The sequence below is a fragment of the Sturnira hondurensis genome, unplaced genomic scaffold (genome assembly GCF_014824575.4).
Source record: "Sturnira hondurensis isolate 20B ecotype Veracruz unplaced genomic scaffold, ASM1482457v3 Scaffold0018525, whole genome shotgun sequence".
NCBI lineage: Eukaryota > Metazoa > Chordata > Mammalia > Chiroptera > Phyllostomidae > Sturnira > Sturnira hondurensis.
Window position 1 is genome coordinate 2,519,143 of NW_028091156.1, and position 24,080 is coordinate 2,543,222.

The 24,080-nt window shown below is 41.5% G+C and overlaps 1 protein-coding gene across 5 annotated transcripts in view; it reads left to right on the plus strand.

Annotated features, from left to right (window-relative positions):
- Nucleotides 1–24,080, plus strand: part of CDC42BPA (CDC42 binding protein kinase alpha) — a 175,824-nt gene that overhangs the window by 98,963 nt on the left and 52,781 nt on the right. For 3 of the 5 annotated variants that reach the window (XM_037069514.1, XM_037069511.1, XM_037069510.1), the window contains 7 exons: nt 266–508; nt 770–880; nt 9,935–10,182; nt 14,553–14,658; nt 18,633–18,757; nt 22,097–22,202; nt 22,611–22,759. In XM_037069514.1, the coding sequence (XP_036925409.1) occupies nt 266–508; nt 770–880; nt 9,935–10,182; nt 14,553–14,658; nt 18,633–18,757; nt 22,097–22,202; nt 22,611–22,759 (1,088 nt within the window). The remainder of the gene's footprint in view (nt 1–265; nt 509–769; nt 881–9,934; nt 10,183–14,552; nt 14,659–18,632; nt 18,758–22,096; nt 22,203–22,610; nt 22,760–24,080) is intronic. The other 2 variants (XM_037069512.1, XM_037069513.1) reach the window with 1 other exon arrangement.

The following is a 24,080-nucleotide window of genomic DNA, read 5'->3' on the forward strand; positions in this document are numbered from 1 at the left end:
GTATTCCTATGCTCTTTGTTCATTTGTAGAAACCAGGGTACCAGAAGGTTCAATCAGCTGTTCCTTTGCAGTTAGCATGAGCAATTGAGACTATGAACAGAGCACCGTGCTCTCAGTAACTGTTCAAAAGTAGTTTATTTCTCTTAATGTTATCCTAAGGTGAATAATCTTGGCTCCTCTTGACTTCATGATAGCAACTTTGACGGGCAGATTTGGCCCCAAGGTTGCAGAATTGGTAACTTATATTCTTTTTACAAAACTGTAGGAACTAGTCCAGGCTAGTGAGCGATTAAAAAACCAGTCCAAAGAGCTGAAAGACGCACACTGCCAGAGGAAACTGGCCATGCAGGAATTCATGGAGATCAATGAGCGGCTCACAGAATTGCACACCCAAAAGCAGAAACTTGCTCGCCACGTCCGAGATAAGGAAGAGGAGGTGGACCTGGTGATGCAAAAAGTTGAGAGCTTGAGGCAAGAACTGCGCAGAACAGAAAGAGCCAAAAAAGAGGTTAGTAGTCAGGCCAAGTCTCCAGTGTCCATGTGGTGGCGACAAAAGCTGCTTTTTACTACATATTGCACTAATGAAATATTACATATTGCACTATTTAACTTTTGAAAAGGGTTATTTTTTTAGTTTGGTAATATTGTTTTAATGTGAATTTCAACATTCATGTTATCTTCCTATTACAAGGTAAATGCCCATGGGGAACCTGTATTATTGGAAAAGCAATTATAACGATAAATCTGCCCTTTTCATTTTATTTTAAAGCTGGAAGTTCATACAGAAGCTATAGCTGCTGAAGCGTCTAAAGACAGGAAATTGCGCGAACAGAGCGAACACTATTCTAAGCAACTGGAAAATGAATTGGAGGGACTGAAGGTACCGTTTGATTGCCTTTTTACGAAGCTGAGTTAACTTTTTCCTCTTTAGGCTTAAGTGGAGTGTTAGTTCTGTGCTCTTTTGGTGTAGAGTAAAAATTAGCTACGCTCCCAACCCAGAGTTCTTAATTCCCATTTTTAACCGGTAGAAAGATGATACTGACTTCCCGTTCTTGGTGGAAGGAAAGGAGGATGGCGTTTAGTGGGAAGGAAAAAACCTATCAAGAAAGAGTTAAACGTTTATGCACGACTGCATACCTGGACAAGCCCTAATGGTAATTTGCCGGGAGGCATGGTTGGATGTCCAGCCCTCTGTCTTGTGAATGACCAGGGGAGGCTCACAGGTGGCTTTGTAGGTATGTGGTTAGGTGAGGCACATCACAGTGGGCATGGACTAACACATCTCAGCAGAAGCGCTTAGCGCGGGGAACCCTGTGCCAGCCCCAGCGAGTCGGACCACCTAGTGTCCGCCCCAGCCTCCTCGGCTACTGGCTGTGTGGTGCCGCACACAACACTGAACCTCTTTGGGACGTAATTTCTCATCCGTAAAACCCCACCTCGTTTGCTTTGTGTGTGGAGTACATACATATGTGTATATCATAATTGCTCTGTAATTATTACTGTAATAATGTGTACTTCAAAGGGAGAGAATTGGGATTAAATTAACATCCTATTTCTACAACACTGAATTATAGTCTGAATGTGATACGTGCCTTTTCTTGACTCAAACCTTTGCGAATCCTGTTTCTTCTGCACTGTCTGCCCCTCCTCCACCCACTCCTTGTATGACCACACCTAGTCCAGAGTCTTACTCATCCAGCAGATACAAGAATCGAGTTGAGCGTCATCTCAGGAAGTCTAAGTGTTCCTTATTCTGTGCTGGTACAGGACTCTGTTAATAACTTTAGCATAGCTCTTGCCCTGGCTGAGTGGCTCAGTTGGTTGGTTGTGGCTTCGATTCCCAGTCAGGGCACCTACCTAAATTGTGGGTTTGTTCCCTGGTCAGGGCACGTACGGGAGACAACCAATCAATGTTTCTCTCTCTCCAAAGTCAATAAACATATCCTCAGGTGAGGGTTAAAAGAAAGTTACACTATATATTGAAAAACTCCACTGTAACTGGAGCTGCGCAATTCAAACCTGAGTGTTTGGGGGTCAGCTGTAGCTGTAAAGGCTCTCAAATCAGTAACATTTAGCTTATGGAGCTAGAAACAGAAGATGGAAGGGAACTCAAAACTAGCAGAAAGAAGGAAATGAAGATTATGGCAGAGTTTTAAAAATGAGAATGGAAAAATAATAATGAAACCAAGTTGATTGCTTAAAAGAGCAACAAAACTAACAAACCTTTAGCTAGACTTACAGATAGAAGGAGTAAACAAATAACGTCAGAAATGAAAGTGGATACACCACTACCTGTCATCAGAAAGCAAAAGGATTTTAAGGCAATACTATGAATAGTTCTGTGCCAGAAAAGTAAATATGCTAGATGAAACAGACAAATTCTGGAAGCACACGGGTTACCTAAACTGACTCAAGGCAAAGTAGAAAAGTTCAACAGACCTGGAACAAGCGAAGAGATTAAATCAGTAATAGGAAAACTCCTGACAAAGGGAAGTCCAGCACCAAATGGCTTCCTTAGTGACGTAAACCAAATATTCAAAGAAGAATGAACTCCGATCAAACTCTTCCAGATAAAACAGGAGTGGGGAGCGCTTTCTAATCCATTCTGTAAGGGCACCCCCATTCTGATACCAACGCCCTATTAAAAACATAGCACAAAAAATTATGTACTAGTGTTTCTAAATATAGGTGCATAAATTCTCAACAGAATACTAGTAAGCCAAATCCAAAACTCTATCAAAAGGATTACACACCAGGAGAAAACGCGGGTGGCTCAGGGTAAGAAAGTAAACCAGTGTAGTGTATCGCAGTAATAACCTAAAGGGAAACACGGCCATCTGAATGGGTGTGGGTGTGGCATGTCAGAAAACCAACATCTTTTCGCGATAGAAGCTCTCAGAAAACTAGGAATAGAAGTGAATGGACTCGATATGATAAAGGCATTTATGGAAGACTCACAGCTAACACCATACTCGATGGTGAGTGGCTGAAAGTTTCTCCCAAAGGCTAGGAATAAGATAAGGATACTCACTTTTACCACTGCTATGTAACATTGTACTGCAGGTTCTTGCCAGAGGCATTGGACAAGAAAGAAAACTGAGAGACATTTCAACTTGAAAGAAAGAAGTGAAACTATCTCTATTCACAAATCACGTTATTCTATATATTTAAAAATCCCAGAGAATACTACTAGCTTCGAGTCTAGCATATAAGAAGCTTGGAAGTCTCCACTGTGTCTTAAAAACAAGTAAAAACCTGAACAAACTGAGAAATCAACAACTCTGCTTAGATCTGTTAGAGAGATGACGTCACAGGAGAAACCAATGCCCCCAGCACTGGAGAGACTGCAAAGCAAATACAGAGAATCACAACCTAGCAGAGCAGAGGACTTTGTAGCAGTCAGTGCCAGCGTAGGGAGGCCTGAACTGTAATGGAAAGAGGGCTGGAGACCAGGAGTGAAAGGCCAGGGGAACCCAGGCGTCGGGGACCCCCCAGTCTTCTGAGTTTTCTCTCCCGGGGCTCGCCGAGGTTTGCACAGGGGGTGTATGTGTGCTCACAGTGCGGGAACCACTTCCACAGTGTCTTCTTCACAAGGGCTGTCCTCAGGAGAGACCCTACAACCAGAACCTGGCTGGTGGGGTTTTTATGAGCACAGAACTGCCTGGAAGGAAGGGAAATAACCTAATCACAGCCCACTCGAGCTGTCCTGTTCAAACTAGTGAGAAGGGAGGAGAAGAACTGGAAAAGTCCTCTGAAGTTCATAGTCCAGAGGCACAGGCTCTGATCCATAAATCTGATCCTAGGACAGTTTACTGCCACATTACTAAAAGCCTGTTACAACAAAATGTGCACAAATGTCCATGGGGGAAGTTACACAACTCTGATGAGAGAAGTCAAAGGAGAACTAAATACACGGAGAGAAATTCCACATTCATGGATAAGAGACTCATTGTCCTCCGATGTTAGTTCTTCCCATCCGTGGATTTGACACAGTCCCAGGCAGAGTCCCAGCAGGTTCTCGTGTGGACGTCAGTGAGCAACCTCACGTTTACACGGAGAGGCAAACCCCCAGAGTAGCCAGCACTGCACTGAGGGACGAGAATGCGGTTGGAAGACTGGTACCACCTGACTTAAGAACTTAACGCTGAAGCTTCAGCAGTCAAGACAACGTGGTATGGGCAGAAACACACAGATGAGTCCTCTTTGGCAAAGGAGCAAGGGCAGTATCGGGGAGCAGAGACTGTCCTTTCAACAAATGGTGCCAGAAAAATCACACATCTAAGTGAAAAAAATCTAGGTACATGCCTTGCATGCTTCCCAAAAATTAACTTAAAATGGACCTGTGGTACATGTAAAATCAAAATGATAGAAGGTCATTTCTCCCACAAGGTAATATAGGGAGAAAACCTCGATAACTGTTGGTATGGTAGGGACTTGTTATATACAGCATCAAAGGCACACGAAATCGAACGACTGGTGTGTTAGACGTTCTGTGAAAGACGCTGCCAAGAGAATGAAAAGATGAGACGTAGACTGTGAGAAAATACAGATAAAAAGACTGTTACCCAAAATTTACGAAGGACTCTTAAAACTCAGCAATAAGAAAACAAACAAGAGCAACAGGCTGCCAGATCGCCGCACGATAATTAGTTGTGTTCCTGTACGCCGGTGGTGAGCAGTCCGGTGGTGAGCAGTCCGCAGAGGAAGTTAGGAAAGCCCTTCCAATTGATAATAGCATTGAAAAGAGTGAGGTGCCTCAGAATAATTGTAACCAAGAAGGTTAAAGACTTGTGCACTCAAAGTTACAAAACATCGCTGGGAAAAACTAAAGGAGACCTGAATGGGCATCCTTTTGTGAGTGAGTTACTTCATTTATCATAATGTTTTCCAGATTCACCCATTTTGGAGCATGGTCAGATACGCAGCTTCATCCCTTTCGGTGGTTGAAAGATACCCCATTGTATGTACAAGCCGCATCTTGTTTCTCCATCCGTTGATGGGCGCTTGGGGCTGTTTCCGCCTGTTGGCTGCTGTAATACTGCGTCAGTGAACGCTGGCGTACAAGTGGCTGTCGGAGCCTTTGCTTACCGCTCTCTTGGGTACGGACCTCGAGTTAAATCGTGGGTCACGTGGGGATCTATGTGCAGTCTGAAGAACCGCCAGGCTGTCTTCACATCCTTGCAAACACTTCCTTCTTTTTCCATTTTTTAAGTTTTAGCCATCCTAGTAAATATAGAGTGGTATCTTGTGGTTTTAACTTCATTTCCCTAACGTTGCATATCTTTTTATGCCTATTGACTGTTAATGTATGTTTGGAGAAATGTCTGTTCCAGTTATTTGCCCATTTTTTTTATTGGGTCGTAGGAGTTCTGTATATATTCTGGGTATCAGACCCTTATCAGGTATTTGATTTGCAAGTGATTTCTTCCATTATTTAGGTTGTCTTTTCCCGTTCTCAAAGTACCCTTTGACACAGTGCACGCGAGCTTCTACTTGATGGGGTCCAGTGCATCCGAATCGAGGTGTTGGCAGGGCTGGCCCTTCCTGGCCCTGCAGAAGCACCTCCTGGGCCCTGCCTGGTCTTCACTCCGTGTTCCCCCGTGTGTGTGGCCTTGAGTTGTTTTAGGGCTGCTCTACTGACCTCACTTCTGGTTGATTAACTCTGTAGAGACCCTGTTTTTCTGTTTTTCCAGCCTTATTGAGGTACAGTTGACAAATGAAAACTGTCTGTATTTAAGATGTAAAACATGTTTGGATGTATGTATTTATTATGGTCATTTATCCCCGAATGGAATTTCCTAATCTTCCTAGCAAGTTTCAGGCACACAACACAGTACTGTTGACCGTAGTCACCCTCCTGTACCTTAGACCCACAGAGCGGGCTCAGAGATGAGACGCACACCCCGCACCAGCGTTTGCCCACCCTCCCCGCCACACCCCCTCTGCCCCGAGCATCAGCCATTCTTTTGCTTCCAGGAATTTGACTGTTTTAGGTCCATGTGTAAGTCATAGAATGCACTGTTTTTATACAATGACCCTGTTTTTAAATGTGGTCACATTCTGAGGTACATACTGGTGGTTAATGCTTCTACATGAATTTTGGAGGGAAAGTTCAAGCTTTAACACATACTTTCACTCATTATTACATAGTTGTCACAAACATAATTTTAATGATTACAAGGGAATATCCATTTGTCTAGTCCTCTACTATTGAATATTTATTTATACTTTTACAGTGTTATGATTACCATGAACACCTTTATACAGTGCTTTTCAGTATCATTTTCTTAGAACAAATACCTGGAAATGAAGTTGTAAGGTCATTGTAAGACCGTGATTCAATGCCACAAACATTTGTGAGTATGAGAGACATTTCCTGCTTTATTAGTAGATAGTTTATGAGGCATATTTTCTCTGTGAAATATCTCTTTAAATCATTTGCCCATTTAATTTGATAGCCTTAATTTTTTTATAAATTCACATGGACTCTTTGTATAATTATACTTATATTTTCTGCAACTGTTTTGTCACTTTCATTTGGCCTTTAACTTTGGCCTTGTTTCTTTTTCAAATTATAGAAGATTTGTTTTTATTTTCCTCAGTGTTTTTTTGTTTGTTTGTTTGTTTTTTACTTCAATTGGCTTTTCCTTCTTTTTCAGAGTTTGCTAAGTAGGTAATTCTGCTTTTTCCTGGGTGCTTTTATTTTGTTTAAAAATATTTAACTCCATTTCATTTGGAGTTTGTGTTGCTAACTGGTATGACGTGAGAATCATTTTCTTGTATTGCTGGTGGTTCAAATGTTGTTAATCACTGCCTTCCTCAGTGGCTGAAGTTGTCTCATATATTGAATTAAATTATTCTGGGATAGAGATGTATTACACTCATACTCTATTAAAGATTTGCAGTATGTTGCCCTGGCTGGTATGACTCAATGGGTTGAGTGCTGGCCTGTGGTCTGAAAGGTCACTGGTTCGATTCCCAGTCAGGGCACATGTGTGGGTTGCGGGCCAGGTCCCTAGTTGGGGGCGTGAGAGAGGTAACCAATAGCTGTTTCTCTTACACATCATGTTTCTTTCTTCCTCCCTTCCGTCTTTCTAAAAATAAACAAGTAAAATCTTTTAAAAAACCACCAAGATTTATAATAGGTTTTAATATCTGAAAAGAATATTGTCCTCCCCCTCTCTTTATTTTTTCCTTTTGCAGAATTTTTTGGTATTTTTGCCAGTTTATTTTTGCCTATGTACTAGGAACATTTGTCTCCACCTTCCACCCCTGTACCACGTCCCACGTTGAAAAAAGTGCTTTATTAGATTTAAAAGGAAGATAATTTGGGAAATACTGAATATATATCATTTAATCTTCCCATTAAGAAGAGTTCTTTAACAGAAGTTGATATTTTTTCCTGTATTGTTTCAAGTCTTCTTTTATTTTTTATGAAGACTTATAGTTTTTATATAATTCAGAAAAATTACCTACTATTGTTATTCTTTGTACATGTCTGTTAATTTCTACTTATTTTTGTTTGGTTGTTTTTCTGTTAACAGTGAGACTTCTTGTTGTCTTACTGCTTATTCTGTGGTCTGGAAGTACTGACGGTTAGTGCTTATCTAATGCACTTGTTTTACATCATCAACTCTGACACTTCCGGTGGATTAATTTGCATTTTCTGGGTGAACAATTATATTAAATGATAAGGATTTTATCACTTTTTAAAGATACTCATTTCTTGTAACTAATATTTCCCATGTTACTTGGTCAGATCATCTCAAAGCTAGTATTAAATAGGGGGGAGGACGGAAGACAGCTGTTGTTACTCTTCCTGGATGTATTATGTGGACGTGTGGTGTTTCACCAGCGCTGTCTTGTCTGGTAACCTGAGAATGGACTCAGTTAGCAGAGTCGCTTTGCTTTGACTCCTTGTGTGACTGGGAGTGGTGTTTGGAGTAGGTGTTGGATTTCCTTGTGGACTCTTAGGCAGGGGCACCTACTGAGATTGTTGTGTGGTTTTGTTTTAATTAACTTGTTGAAAGAAAGCATTTTTTTGCATACCTATGAATACACTTGCTAATATTAAATTATTTTAAATACCTACAGCAAAACCTATTCTTTTCTCACATATTTTTCTTTTTTACATTTGGTTTCATTTTGTTTGTCAGCATTTCATTTGGCTTTTTACATCCTGATCAATTAGTGACAAATCTGTAACATTTTTAGGGCAGTTTTTCTTTGGAATTTCTACCATAGGCTGTTACTGCCCCAGCAGCCAAACTACACTAACCAGAACGACAAACTACAGTTGTTTGATTAGAAAAGTGACAGAAGAGCGAAGTAGCCCCCCTCCGTGCAGGGCTCAGTTCCAAGGTGCCTAGCGGGTGCCTGAGACTGGATGGTATCGAACCCTATACGTACTGTGTTTTCCCGTACATTTATACCTGTGATGAAGTTTAACTTGTGAATCGGGCCCAGTAAGAAGAGTAACAACAGTAAGGGATTCTAAAAGAACAGTATAGCACTGCACTGCACTGAGAGTTGCGTGGATGGGCCCCTCTCAGCGGGCACGGGACTGCATGTGCCTTGCTCCTCCTCGTGACACGCAAGCTGACACAGGGCCACGTGATGAGATGAGGGGAAGGGAATGGCTGGGCACCAAGACACAGTGTGAGGCTGTCGTGAGAGTGGCTTGAACACGAGCCCTGCGGTACTGTGACCGCCAGTCTGATAACCGAGCCAGCGGAGTGACTAGGGGTGGGCAGCGCATACAGTGTGGGAACGCTGGCTGACGGGATGATCCGCGTCCCAGTGGGACGGAGAAGGGTGGTGCAGGGTTCCATGCTGCTACTCAGAAAGGCATGCAATTTGAAAACTTCTGGGAGTTTTCATGTAATATGTTAGGATTGAGGCTGGCTGCAACTGCGAGTAACTGAAACCGTGGAAAGTAAAACCGCGGATATAGGGAGACTGGTGTATAGATAAGGGGTCAGGGCTGCAGATGTCCATGTAGGCATTATTTTCATGCAGCTGCATGAGAGTGGGAGTCTGACTTGATGGGGCTCTTCTCGGTTTCACCAGGTCTTTGCCTGCCAGGCTGCCCCCGCAACTGCAGGACAGTCTGTTGTGCAGCTGGTAGGCGCTTCCTCAGTAGTCTGTGGGTAATGGTGGGGCAGTGCCGTGTGGACCCCAGGCACGTTTCTGAGGCCTGCACTGTTACTGGGTTTTTTTGTTTTTGTTTTTTAATCATATACCTCAAATGTGAAGAACCTAGCATGGTGGATTTTTTAAAATCTGAATCAACTATTGTTGCCAGTTCAGCCCTAATACCACCTTCAGAAAAGGACGCGTCTGCCAGAGCTTGGCTTCTCATGGTCAGTAACCAGAAGCCCATAGGTTCCCTGGGTTTCCAGTTTCATGGTCAGTTCCTTGGGGAAGCAGATCACAAAGCTCAGGAAACCTTACAGCCCAGTCTCCGTGCTCCTGTTCATCCTTCAGCCACGACTGGGAAGAGGCTTCAGGCGCCACGTTTTCCTTTCCCCTGTTACTGAGAGGATATTTTAACCTGCTTTCCCAAGAGATGGCTTTCAACCCAATTTGTTCTCCTCAGTACCCTCCCTGAGTGCAAGGAGACCGATGGTTTTTTTCTAGAGTGAGTATGAAGGTATTAGATTGGACCTTTGTCATTTTAAGTACCAGCAGAAAATACACATATATAATCTCGGTGTGAGGAAGACTGTAACATACACAGTAATAAAGGAATATACACACTGAGGGGAAAATTGCAACACATGGCAAAGATTAATATCTTGAATAAAGAATTATGTTTATGTGATAATATACAAAAATAATATTCAGCTATATGAAAAGGTCTTTATATTACAGAAACATATGACTTGTTGTTTTATTTTTCTTATAGATGAACTAATCTTTTATTCTCTTATAGCAAAAACAAATTAGTTACTCACCAGGAGTGTATAGCGTAGAACATCAGCAAGAGATAACTAAACTAAAGACAGATTTGGAAAAGAAAAGTATCTTTTATGAAGAAGAATTATCTAAAAGAGAAGGAATACATGCGAATGAAATTAAAAATCTGAAGAAAGAACTACATGATTCAGAAGGCCAGCAACTTGCTCTGAACAAAGAAATTATGATTTTGAAAGACAAATTGGAAAAAAACAGGAGAGAGAGGTAAGAATCAAGTTATTTAAATGTTTAAAAGTTAACTATTTATTGAATGCCTAGTGTGTGCCAGGGGCCGGAGATACATGGGCAGTAAACGTGTTCCAGTCCTCGGGGCCTGAAGTCAGGACGGTGACCAGAAATGACGGTGCAGCGCGGTGGGAAGCAGGCGGGCTGTGCGGAGGGGCATCACGGCAGAGGCACAACAGCCAGCTTCCGCCCGTCTGGGTTTCTTGGACAAAGTGATTTGTGAGTTAAGACCAGAGAAGTACATGCTGGGGAGGAGCGTCCAGGCGGAAGTCGCAGAGTGTGCTAGGATCTAGAGGGTAAGGGGAGCGTGGCACCTTCGGAAAATAAAAGCCATTCATTGTGGCAAAAACATAAAAAGAAAGGTGAGAGGGGTGAGAAATGAGGCCGGAAAGGAAAACGGAGGCACGTCATGAAGGACTTTAAGGAACTTGGGCTTTACTCAAAGGCCATGGCAGGAAAAGGGCGTGATTGTATTTATATTTTTAAAAGATGTCTCTTGCAACTGTGTGGAGAGTGGGCTGGCAGGAGCCGAGAGAGAGTCAGGCTGGGAGACGTGAGGTGGCGGGACCGTAGGCAGTGAGAGTGAGGGTGGAGAGACGTGCACGGATTTGCAAAGTCTCCTGAGAAGGCGGAACTGGGAGGACGTAATGGCCAGATGGGAGGAATGAGAAACAGGAGGAGGAGTTATGGGTGATGCCCAGGCTTCTAGACTTCAGAGTGAATGTACGTTGTTGTCGTTCTCAACCTACGTTGGAAGCCTGAGTTTACTCAGTTTGGCACATTGACTGTACAAGAGTATTTTAGAACCTACTACCTGTAAGTCACTGCGAACATGGCAGTGGAGAGACAAAAATTAAATCTCGGTGCTTATAGAGCTTTCCTTTAGTTGTGGGGAAAGACTGCAAACAGTAAGTGACACAGCAGACACGTTGGGTAAATGTCCGGCACAGAAAAGAAGGCAGAGGGTGTAAGCTATGAAGCGTTCCGGGGAAGGACTTGATTTTGTCTGTAGGGTGGACAAGGGAGATTACATGCGAAAGTGGCTGAAGACAGTGGGGGCGTTATCGCTACAGATGTATGAGAGAACATTCCACGTGGAGAACAAGTCTTAAAAAAAAACAACAAGAAGGCAAAATGATGGAGCTAGTAAAAAGGTCAGAGGTTGCCAGAGGTTGGGGGAGGGCGAGGTGAATCTGCAGAGCACCGAGGGCTTGAGGGCAGTGGAACTGCTGTGTGTGATGCTGTGGAAGGGGACCTGTGTAAGTGCATGTCCGTCTGGGCCCTAAGAATGTACACCACCGACAGTGACCCCTGTGGTGAACTGTGGGATTTGATGGCGATGGACAGAGCTGCTGTGGGTTCGTTGTCACACAGGTAGCACTCTGGTGAGGGATCTTGATGGTGGGGGTCAGTGCTTGTGTAGGGGCAGGGGACATCTGTGACATTTTGTACCTTCCTCCCAATTTTGCTGTGAACCTAAGGCGACTACAAAAATAAAGTTTACTTCAAAATAATAATAGGGAGGTCCATGTGGCTGAAGTAGAGTTAGGGCAAAGGACAGTCGGAGATGAGTGTGACAAGTACTGGGGGCCAGGCTTGGGAAGTCGTGGTCAGTGGCTTCCTGTTGTTTATTCTGAGTAAGACCATCGGAGAGAGGCGCGGCCCGGTGTTGGGCAGAAAGTTAACAAATACTGACTTGTGTTTTAACGGGATGGCTTCTTGTGGTAAGAGTGGTCTGAATTAGATAAGAGGAAAGCATGAAGCCATTTAGAAAGCTATTGCAATGATCTGGGCAGAAGATGGTGACTCGGGCCTAGGGTGGTGGGCAGAAGTGGTGGTAAGAGATGTTTCCATTCCAGTCTCCTTTAAAGGACAAGAGAATGGTATTTGCTGGTGGAATAGATATGGGGCAAGAAAAAAAGGATGATACCATGGTTTTTGGCCTCAGCAATTAGCAGACCGTAGAGAGGAAGACGATGGGAGAAGCGAGTTTGGGATGGGAGTATTATCAGGAGCTCCTTTTCAACAGCTTATGTTTGAAAAGCTTATTAGACATCCAGGTGGAGCCGTCAGGTGGGCCATGGTGCAGAGCAGCCTGGATTGCAGGGCTGGAAGTAACATTCGGGGCGTGTTTACCCCTCCAGACCCTGGGGCCGGGCCCTGGGGCACCCGAGTGTTTGGAGTTGGGAATGAGGAGGGAACAGCAGAGAGAGAGAGAAATAGCAGGAAGAAAACCAGGCAAATGGGGTGTCCTGGAAGCCACGTGACAAAAACATATCAAACCCGTCTTCATGTCTTTATCCAATAAAACGAGGTCCAAGTGATGGCAGTTGAGTTTAATACTGTGAAGGTCATTGGTGACTTTGTTAAGAACAGTTTCGGGGGAACAGTAAGGTGGGGCCCCACAGATCCAAAGACTTGAAGGAAGGTAGCTGGAGACAGAGCGTAGATCACACTGCTATCACTTGGAGTCTTTTCTTACGCAAGCAGTGCAGGGAGGTCGTGGCTGGAGGAGAAAACGATCTTAAAAGAAGTTATTTTGCCTTTTGTTTTTGTTTTTAGGCGGCAGAGATAATACCAGACTTGTAATCTGACAGAGAATCATTCAGTAGATGACTCAGGAGAGACAGGAGCGAAGTGCCCGAGCGGTGCCTTCCCACTGGGATGGGAGCGCGGGGGCTTGGCCCTGATTCCGCCGTAGTATGAGAAGAGAGAGGCGAGTGTGGGGGCACAGAGGACAGCAGAGAGGGTGCTGGGCTCTCTTAGTCGGGCATGTTGCACTTGAGGTGCCTGGGGGACATCTCTGTGGAGATGGCAGCCAGCAGTCGGGAGCCCAGACAAGCTTCAGATGTCAATTCAGAGCTCATCCGCATAATAGACAGTAGGTGGACTGAGCAGTGCCGGAGCAGAGGTAGCGCGGGGGAGACGTGTAGAGAGAGGAGTCGAGCTCCTGAGACACTGGCACCGTGGGAAGGGCACGGGCAGTCCACAAAGGCGGCTGAAGTCAGGAGGCGTGGTGTCACTGCAGCCAGGAGGTGACGTTTCAGCAGGAGGAGTGGGCAGCGCAGGCCAGGGCAGCCAGCAGGTGGACGTAGTGGCAGGACAGTGGTGAGTGTTGACAGAGCAGTCATTTTGAGGTGGCCGTGGCAGAGGCCAGATTTTGGTGTGGTGAGGAGCCGTTAGGTGCACAGACAAAGCTTTCAGGGTTTCCGGGTGGTTACCAGTGAGCGAGAAGACAGGAAAGTGGAAAGTGAGGGGCGGCATGGGGTCTTTGGGGGAGTTTATTCTCATGTGGAAGAGACTCAAGTTTTGTTTCATGCAAACAGGAAAAAACAGCAGTTCTACATAGAAACTTTACTGAATACACGTTTTTCTGAAGGAAGGCTCTTTTGCAACTTTTCATGTTTTTGTTGTCTGTTTGAGTTGCTACTGAAAAATAAAGATTCTTAGATACAACTAAATTTACATTGTGATGATAGATAATAAGGAAAGTGTCACGTTTGCTGGGACACAGGATGGCTTGTTTTCCTGGAGTTTATTATTTAAATTATAATGTAATTCCTGTTCAGTAATTTAGTGGTGCTGGGGATTTTTAAGATTACGTTTTTAAAAGCAAAATTGTTTTTTGAATTGTGTAAAGTTAGCCACAACTGCTCCACACTGAATTTCATTTGCTGCCGGCTAGCACCCTCCCTCAGACTGCGGCAGGTGTAGGCAAGTCGCCTTGTCTGCGTTTCAGTATCTCATTATTCAAAAACTGACCCCCCTCCCTTTTGTAAAAGTCTCTGAGGACCATGTTTACCTCTAAGGGTAGATATTTCTGCCCCCAGAACTATCATTTTATGTAAGTTTTAAAATATTAACCTGTGTTGTATATGTATGTGTATGTAGTAGGTACTTAGGTAAGAAAGAGAAGGAGCAAAGGAGGGAAGGGCCAAGTGTACTGAAAGGACTGTTGGAAACCTGACCGTGAACTTCCTGGGCTCTGAGGAGCTGAGTATGAGGACTGCTGCTGTGGCTCCTACACCAGCTTTCCCAGCCTCCTCACCCCCCTGTACTTTCTCGTGTACACGTGACCAAATAGGGGACCGCAGCCCAGGGGTCCACAAAGCACAGGTGCCTCCCTCAGGTTTCCAAATGAAAAGCAAAGTAGATGTTAAGAGGACACGTCTATTTATTATTTAAAAGAAAACAATTGTTCACTTAAGGGAAAGGGTTGGGGTTTGTATCAATCAAGATCTAAGCGGCTTTTCAGGGTAAAGCATGAGGCATAATAACCCGTCTTGGACACCATAATTTTACCTTTAATTCCAGTCCTTTTTTTCCTTTTATGTTTCAAATTGTGTTAGCCAAAATGAAAGGGAAGAATTTGAAAATGAGTTCAAACAGCAGTATGAACGAGAAAAGGTGTTATTAACTGAAGAAAACAAGAAACTGACAAGTGAACTTGATAAGGTGAGTGATTCATTCTCATTTATACTCATTGAGCACATGCTAGCTGTTCAATGAGGTAGAAACTGTGGTTAGAAACTGTGGTTATAATTTTGTATTTGGTGCACATGTGTTATGTAATATTGCTCTTTCTGTGCAAGGATTGCTTGTCGATACAGGCACTTTCTCCTGGTGCCAATCTGTGCAGGAGTCTCTGGAGAGAGGGTTTTGCTCATCTTATTCTTTGTCCTCTTTATTTTTTTGAGCCTCTGTTCTGTACTTCACTTTCCATCTGTTCTGTGTCTTACACTTTACCTCACATTCATCACTCAGCTCTGCCAGGGCTAAGTTAAGGCTGACCCTTGGCAAGAGCAGGAACAGTTAGGCCAAACTGGAGGAGTTCTGACAACTATAATATCATATTCATGATGGAGAACTGACAATAGCCAGATATAATATTGTTGGTCTGTAAGAATCCAAAGACACCAGCTCTGTCTAAACTCGGTAGCTGGAATAAAGAGCCAAACCATAGATTAAGTTCGTAAGTAGTCAGATTGATGGACAAAATTTCAAATGCTTGAAGGGATTTTTCTATTTAGCCTATCAGATTTCTTGAATGGTTATCGTTCTGCATTTCTTCCGGTTGGCAGGCTCGCGCTCAATCCACTGAGCTACACCAGCCAGGGCCCGTTCTGCATTTCTTATGCCAGCTCTTAGTGAACAGTTGTAAAAATCCTAACGTTAACCAGAAGTTTTAATAATTTTATTTACATTTAAATAGGGTTTGGGTAAGTGTGTTTTATCATAATTTCTAGGATTTCCCTCCAGTAAAAGTATTGTGTTCAATTATTAAGATTTCCAATAGCAGATTGGAAGACCGTGGTTGAATAATCATAAGAAGAGTCTCTTCATTCTGTCGCGGTTTTCCATTGTGTCCGTGCGCCTTTCCATTTCCTTCAGTACTTTGCTCAGGATTGTTTAGTTTTCTAAGCACTTAAAATTGACTGCTTGTTTGACTGAAAACTACTTGAGAAAGAATTCTGTTAGTTCATTTTGTCAAGTTTTGTAGGGCTCATGTACTGGTGAATGGCCAGAGTCGTGCACATGGATTGTTTCAACTATAAGTAATGTAAGAGTCATGTATGTCATGTAATTCTTAGCTACTGCCGCCGAAACTAACAATGTTTGAACTTTATACAAATAGGTCACATAATTGTTATTTCATAGGTTTGACTAATGACTACGGAATTCATCATTATTATATAAAAGGCAGAATTTTAAGATTCTGTTAAGAGTTACCTTGAGGTAAGAAATATAATTAAACTCTAGAAGTCGAATTCATGTGGAATTTTTAAGCAAATTACCTAGCAGAAGGTGGTATATAGTTTAAGAAAATTGGGGTTGAGAAATAATCGAATTGAATACAGATCAAATCTTGTTTTCACCCCTTAGTTTTATTTCATTATTAATCATGAAATTCTGCTGCTTTTACCAAAAATACATATTTAGATACAATTTTTAAACAATACTTGATTCTGATGAGACCCGAAGGATAAAAATCAAAACCTACCTCCTAAGTTTATATAAATACAATACTACCTTTCTCCTAAACTTACATAAATACAATATTACTTTTCTTCCTAAATTTAGAGTTATGATGAAGGATGAGAACTTTGAGTGCAAATTCAGATGGTGGACAAGCACTTAATGACAAGTGATACTAGGAAGATGTTTATTTCTGGAGAAATACAGAAGTATTTGGGGTTTGCTTTCATTCGAACTTCATCTTTGTTCCTTTTTTAATTCTCCACTGAATTCTCAGTCCACCTAATGGCACACCTTCCCTGTTTCTTTCCATTTACTCCTTTTCTGATTGGGTGTGGACTGGGCGTTTCCCCCACGAGGGACAACCCAGGAGTACTTTGCGGCTTCTGCTACACAAGCTAATTGTTCTGTTCCCCTGGGAACCAAATGCCTTCTCAACAGTATTGTAGATATTGGAGCCAAAAAGCAGTTGTTCTGTTAATTTTGAAACTTCAATAACTTTTATAACTGATAATTTTCACATTTACATTTTTAAATCCAAACATTAAATAAAAAGGCAGTAGAAAAAAGTTGATGTCTTCAGAAGTCTACAAGCTTCGTTTTTATTACCGAAAAGATAACTTACTGCAAATAAAATTAGCCATATATTCCATGGAGCAAAAGTAAATGGTTTCTAGTAAGAAAACACATCATTTATATCTTGTTCTTATTTTACAAAAAAAAGGCAAAATTACAAAAAAATGGTGGAAAATATTTGGCGTAAAAGGTACCCATGACCTCATCACCACAAAACAACTATTTTAATTTTATAGGTTACTTCTCAGGTTTTGTTTGTATACATATTACTATTACATACTTGCAAGCATGTATACATTTCATTTTCTAATCTACCTTTTCACTTAAAATGGTAGGAGCACTTCCCATATTTCTATGCAGTCTTACAAGTTTTATGGGCCAGATACATTAATGTACAAAGAGTAAAACCTTCTCATTCCCAAACATACAGAATGAACTAATACTTTGGTAAAATTTACTGATGTGCCCGTCCTCTTCTGGGTTACTCTGTTCAAGTCACTTCTCACAATACCCCTCTGAGGTATGTGTCCTGTTCTCATATTTTGTAGAGAAGGAAGATTACGCTACTTTCCTAACCACAGATCTAGGAAGTGGCAGGACAGGATATGAACGCAGGCAATCTGGTTCCAGAGTGCACGCTTTTTAAAAGTTGAGAAAAGATGAACTTTTCCCTGAGCAAACTGAGTGAAAACTAGTTGTGCATATGGTCAGGTGGCAGAGCACAGTCTGCGTCACCCCCACTTGCAGGTCTCTCGCTGGAGCCCAGTCACAGGATCTGGAAGGGCTGTCAAAAGCGATGGCATCCCGAAAAAAAAGATGTGTTGCAGGAACTAGTGAGGACACTGCATCTGCGAAAACATTCTCACAATAGCCGGTAGACCCCTGGCTGTGCTAACATGAAGAATTGGCCAATCTTCTCAAGAAAAAAAAAAGTTTGAAAGTAGACCCTTGTCAGAAGCAACCGTTTCACAGCTCTTGGAATTAACCCGAGCAAGACAACTACAAAACCTGGCTGAGCTACCTTAAGGCTCACCCGTGGAGACGCATGCCATGTTAATGGGTTGGGCTCATCTCCCCGGCTCCGAGATCTCTGTAGGGTCTTGGTCAGGCAAGTCGTGGCTGTCTGCCTGTCTCCCCAGTGCCTCCCCACAGCTGCATGTGTTAGGAAGTATTCCTACAGTGAAAAGAAAACATTTTTAATAAGAACCTGTAAATAAGAGACTTGAAAGATGCAACACCCGAATTAAGCTATGTTTACTGTTAGTATAATGATTGAACTTAACAAAGTTTTCTGATATTTTGAAATAACTGGAAATTTGAACAGTTACTACTTATGTGAAGATATCAGGAACTTGTTAAATGTGTGAAGTGTGATTGTACTATAGTTGTATTTAAAGGGGACCCACTTTCTAGGGATGTCATGCCTAGAACTTCAGATAGACAATATCGTGTCTGGCGTTGCTTTAGGGTAATACAGGAGGAAGGGCGAGAAGACCGGAGTGCAAAAGATTAGCATGGACATTGTGGTGGTGATTGTTGGGCGTGGGTGGTAGGCTTGTCCATTCTTACACATGCTTAAAATTCTTTACAAGTTTTTTTTAAGAGGTGACAGAGATGTTTTCAGACAAAAAATGAGAGATACTGTTACCAGCTGAACTGGGGAGTTCTTCAGGCAAATGGAGAATATTCACAAATGGAACTGATCCAGTGTGGGAGTAAGGAAAAAAAGCAGAGGCGGAAGGAGAATTTAGGGAGTACCCAGTGTTTCCAAATCAGTGACCAGAGGGAACAGGGTGAATTTAAGATTTAGCAAGAGGCATCTGAGCTCCTGAGCTCCTGCCTCTGAAAGTCACACGTGTCTCGGAACTGCCTTCCAGCTCACCACTCTGTACGAGAACTTGGGCGTGCGCAACCAGCAGTTAGAAGAAGAGGTGAAAGACCTGGCCGACAAGAAAGAGTCAGTGGCACACTGGGAAGCCCAGATCACAGAAATAATTCAGTGGTGAGTACTTCTTTAATGTGCTTTCGTGGGTAATTTTGCACGTGCGCTCAGGTTGGTGTGAATTCCAGGAGGCGACTAACAAGTTACCTTATTTTTTGCTGTGAAAAAGTTATTGTAACAGCACAATTTTATTACTGATAGGTTATTTATTACTGATCTGCGCTCTACTGTGTTTTCCAGTATGTTCCATAACTCCAACAGATGCCCCATGTCAGCTTTTACACAGCGTCATTGCAGCCTGGTATTTCTTTCTAAGAAGGAAACTGCTTTTCTCCTAAGACCGTTGGTCCTTAAAGAACAGAGGAAAGTCATCCACTAGCCTTGGATGTTTCTTTCTGAGGCCAAGCTGAGATGTGCTGTGACCACTCTCTCTCATGACTGTGACAGATAGATTCACGCGTGGCTTTCTGAAAGCCTTCAGTGGTGCCAGTGTAGTTTTATCAACTGTTCTTTAAATTAGGCTCTTTGGGTTTAATGTGGAATAATTACGTTAGTAACCTTCATATTAATGTATTCATTAAAATGATTCTGATATTTGGAAAATTGGTATATTTTTATAATACATGAAGAAAGTGGAATCCAATGGGGATTTTGTTTTCTAACGAAAATAGTTTAACTTTTTATATCTACTTTCTAAGTGTTGTACTTTCTGGCTAATCATGGCTGTTTATCTGAAAACAAGTTGTTTCTTCATACATTTATAGACCAATCATTTAGAGGAAATTTCAGTTTCTTGTGCTCTTATTTTGGTTCTTTACACATTTTTTTCTAGTTTCCTTACTTTCCCCAGATTAATAGCCTCCTTTTTAAAATTAAAAATTAATAAACACTGTTTTTTAAAGAAATATTAACCAAATGACTCAAGTATCTTGATATTGGCTTAACTGTGGAGCTGTTAAGTTAACTCGTCTTGGACTTAATAATGTTACTGTTCGGCGACAAAACAGCTACAGGAAAAGGCCCCACTGGAAACGTCGTGTTCGAATCAGTTAAATGGTTTATTCCTGTTTCATTTGTGTCCTTGTCATCATGTCTACATTTCTGAAGCAAAATCATTTTTACTTCAGCCAAGTTTATATTAAAAACTAGGACCATTTATTTGTAAACTCCCTTATTAAATAATCACATTTATAATTAAGGAATTGCTGAAAATGACTTCATAGGAGATGAGCCGGGTCTGACCAGAGCCTGAGCTCCTAGGCTGCTGGCCCTTCCCAGTGACCGGCCTGGTGGGTCCGGGTGGAATGGAAGGGGTCCTGCCAAGGGATGAGCTCTGAATGTGGGCTTTCTGAAGCGGATGGGAGATGGGACGAAAACGAAAGCTTTTATGCATTCCAGAAAATACTCTTTTTACACTTTTCATATCCAAGTGAAATATGCAGACGAAACCAGGAATACAAGGAAGTCACTTTGCTTAAAAGCTGTTATTTAGAAATGTTCTTGTATTAGATAAATTATTAAATACTTAATAGGCTAAAAGAAAAATACACACTCCCTGTTTTCAGAGTTCTCACCTACTTGAAAGTGAACTCTCTGAGATATTCCGTCCAAGCTTAAAGGTCAAGAATCTCAGGCTATTTTCATTTATTTTTTAGTGTGGTACATTAAAAAATAAAGTAATGGCAAAATAACGCTTTGGAAACTTGTAATATGCAGTAACCCCCACCTACCTGCAATTTTGCTTTTTGCATGGGTGCTGTCCGCACCGCACAATGGCCCTTCACACGCGCTGTCTACTCCATCCCGTCTAGGACAGGAATTATCCCTTGACTCCTCAGGAGTCCGAGCGAGACTGAAGATGCTTAAACCAGGCTCAAGATTTAAATTTGTATCCTGTCTGTGTCACAGATGCATATGAACTTCCCTGAAATATACTTTCCTCATAGCTATTTAATGGCCTGAATTTTACCTTTGAAAACAGCCAGCCTGCACAAAGCAGGTAGTCTTCCGCAGAGTGTATTAGAACGTCCTTCTAAGCATTGCAGATTTCAGCTTTTCTCTTTGTGGCATTATAGCTTTCTGTATACAAATGATTTTCATTCTTGAGGACAGGACTGTTTGTAGGTTTTCATGTGTTGGCACTCCCTGCTCCTGGCCTCCTCCTTGTTTGGGAAGAGATATAACAAAAAGCAAACTTCCTCTTGAGAAATTCTAGTATGCGGAATTTGTTTTACGGAATATGATTTGAAAACATTTCTGTCTAAAATCATAATGGTTGCACCAGCAAGATAGTCTTAAGACAGTAAATAGAAACTGAGTTTCAGTAAACTTTTCTCTTTGATTATTTACCATTTTAGAAAAACAGCTTTATTACAGTGTAACTTTGAGTTTTGCAGAATATGCTGTTTTAAACTAAACTTTCTAAATGTAGCTTACTTACGTTTTAAGAAGGGTGCACTATGTATTTATAACGTAAACTGACAGAATCTAATTAATGAGAAATCTTAATATTCTTTGGAAATCATGAGGGGGGAGTTTAACATTAGATAAAAGAGTAGTCTGTGGTTCGTGGGTGAAGTTTTACTAATTTATCATATATAACTAATTTGGACTTTCTTAAACATGGTCAGGTTTAATTTGTACATAACTGAACAGTTCTATAAACCTCTTCCAGTTCTTGAGAGATAGTTGTATTGAGTTGGTCAAAAAGACCATTTAGGGTTTTTTTGTAAAATAAAACACACATTTTTCATTTTTACCATTAATTTTATTGATTTGGATATTTTGATCGTGTCGGCTGTCTCCTGCTATTGGCTTCTAGTGGGTAGAGGCCAGGGTGCTGCTAAACATCTTCCAGTGCCTGAGACAGCCCCACAGCCAAGAATTATTTGGCAAAATGTCACGAGTACCAAGAAACTTTGCAGACAACTTCTGACATGTTTGATCAGTCACAGCACCTTCTCCACACACTGCATAAGTCTCTGTGTTTCAGTTGCGTTTTTACCTTTCTTGAAATAAAGCATAATGTACTGAGAATGCTGTGTATTTTCTTCCATCTTCAATATTAAAATGACTGCACAACAATTCACCAATTTTAAGTTTTTTAATGCATGCTGAGATGACAGCTGTTACAGTACAATCTAACGAAATTGTTTTGAATGAAGTTAAAGACAACTAGGTACAAGTAGAACCACCGTACAGAAAAAACTAAACAAACTTTTTGACCAACCCAATACAATGGTAGAACTTTTGAAAGAAGGTATTTGAGGACACCTTTAAATTTCCCTCACTTTTACCTTATTTCTTTAGGATGCTTTAAAATAATGTGTGTCTCACTGAAACTTTTCTTTTGGTTTTACTCTTGTACCTGATCTCTGCCCTCACATGTATGTATTTTAGGGTCAGCGATGAGAAGGATGCACGAGGATATCTCCAGGCCTTAGCTTCTAAAATGACTGAAGAGCTAGAAGCGTTAAGAAACTCCAGCTTGGGCACGCGAGCCACGGTGAGCTGCCTTCTGCACAGACGGGTCGTAATGGGGGCAGGGGAGGCGCAGAAGCAGGACAGCCAGTCTGGGGACCTGCCTCAGTGTGTCCAGGCTTTAGCCTTGTGTAAAGTTTCTTGTGAGAAATCAGTTCAAGTCCTCTCCAGGTTAGGGAACTGTAACACATAGCTGCTTGGCTATAATTTGTGTGGCTAGCTATTATTGGTAGTAACTATAACAAATAAACTAATTCATATGTGAGTCTACAGTTATTTCTGAATTTAATGAAAAATATATTTTTGCAAGCAGTGTTTTTATTCTGTTTTGTTATCAGAAAGATAATGCTTTTAAGTAGTTTCCAATTTCACTTGGATTACTAGACTTAACATCAAAAATGGAATGGAGCTAAAAAGTCATATTGTTTTGTAGGACATGCCCTGGAAAATGCGTCGGTTTGCGAAGCTGGATATGTCAGCTCGACTGGAGTTACAGTCAGCTCTGGATGCAGAAATAAGAGCCAAACAGGCCATCCAAGAAGAGCTGAATAAGGTTAAAGCGTCCAGCATCATGACGGAATGGTGAGGCTGGCTCACAAGCCCTGCTAGAGCGGCTCCTGCCTTGGTGCCCAAGTGTCGGCAGAGAAGTTACATGTTGACTTTCCTGTCGCAGTTTTCTTAGAAGTGGTGACCAGAGAAAATTATGAAGATTTGAAAATGAACAGATGCTTTCAAACCTTTCATGCGGTGAAGGGATTGTAACAGAACCTTGTTACACTCTGGCTTGTCCGCAAAGTGGAATTAATAGTACCGATTAGTATTCTGTTGTTTACCTTTTCCCTCTATCTGTAAAATTGAGTTGACTCTCAGACTTCATTCCATTAAAACCCCACTTCTCTCATTTTCAAGAATATATATTAGGGTGAAAATACAACATGTAGTCAAAAGCAAAATATAGTCATCTGAAGATTCTGGCCTATACCCTGAATCTTTTAGAAATGAAAATTCTGTTGATGGTAAATTTCATAATGGTATAATATATTTTTGATTGTTGTTTATGTTCTTTTATGTGTAAAATATATAAATAAATAAAACATTTTAAAAATACTTTAAAATATATAATATATATATAATATATGTGTATAATATATAAAAATAAATATAAAATATATAATAAAGTATATTTTCCCAGGGACCATAGTCTCTGGGAAAGTTAGCTAATGAATACATTCCCTAAATTAGTGCGACAGCAAAGCAAATTGCAACCTGAATAAGTGAAGAAGTGAAAACCAAATTGGATTAGATATAAACAGGGTTCAAAAACAAGTTAGTATAGGTGACGTAGAGGAACAATAAGAAGTTCGTGCTGCAAATGACAATTAAATTCTTTCAGTGGTCAGAATACCTAAAGTTCCAAAGGGGTTCAGTCAGAAAAAGAAATCGTCCCATAAGTTCAGTTTTTAATAGTGTGGAGCCTTAGTGTTTAAACTGTGGTCGTTAATGCTACATCAGAGGCTGGACATACGGCAGCCCGGTTGAATTACAAGTTTTTGTCATAAATAATCCAGACATAAATTAAGTATGCTTTTACTTAGTGTGCTAGTGTGGCATGAAAATGGGGAAGAAACCAAACTCTTTTTGGAGAATATGAATTGGATCCCAGCATAAAGGATGTCATTCTCTGTGTCGTTATATAGGATGACTCTGATTTTCTTCTTATGCCTAAAACATATGAATTTGTTCATAAATTGGGGGCATGAGTCAAGCTGAAAATTAGAGACACGTATGCTCTACCTTCATGTTTCTCTAGGAAAGAAGTTAACGGAATTCTAAAGTTAACTTTTGATTCTGTGGCATTTTTTAATTTAATTAGCGCAGGGCCAGCAGCCTTTTCTCTCAAAGG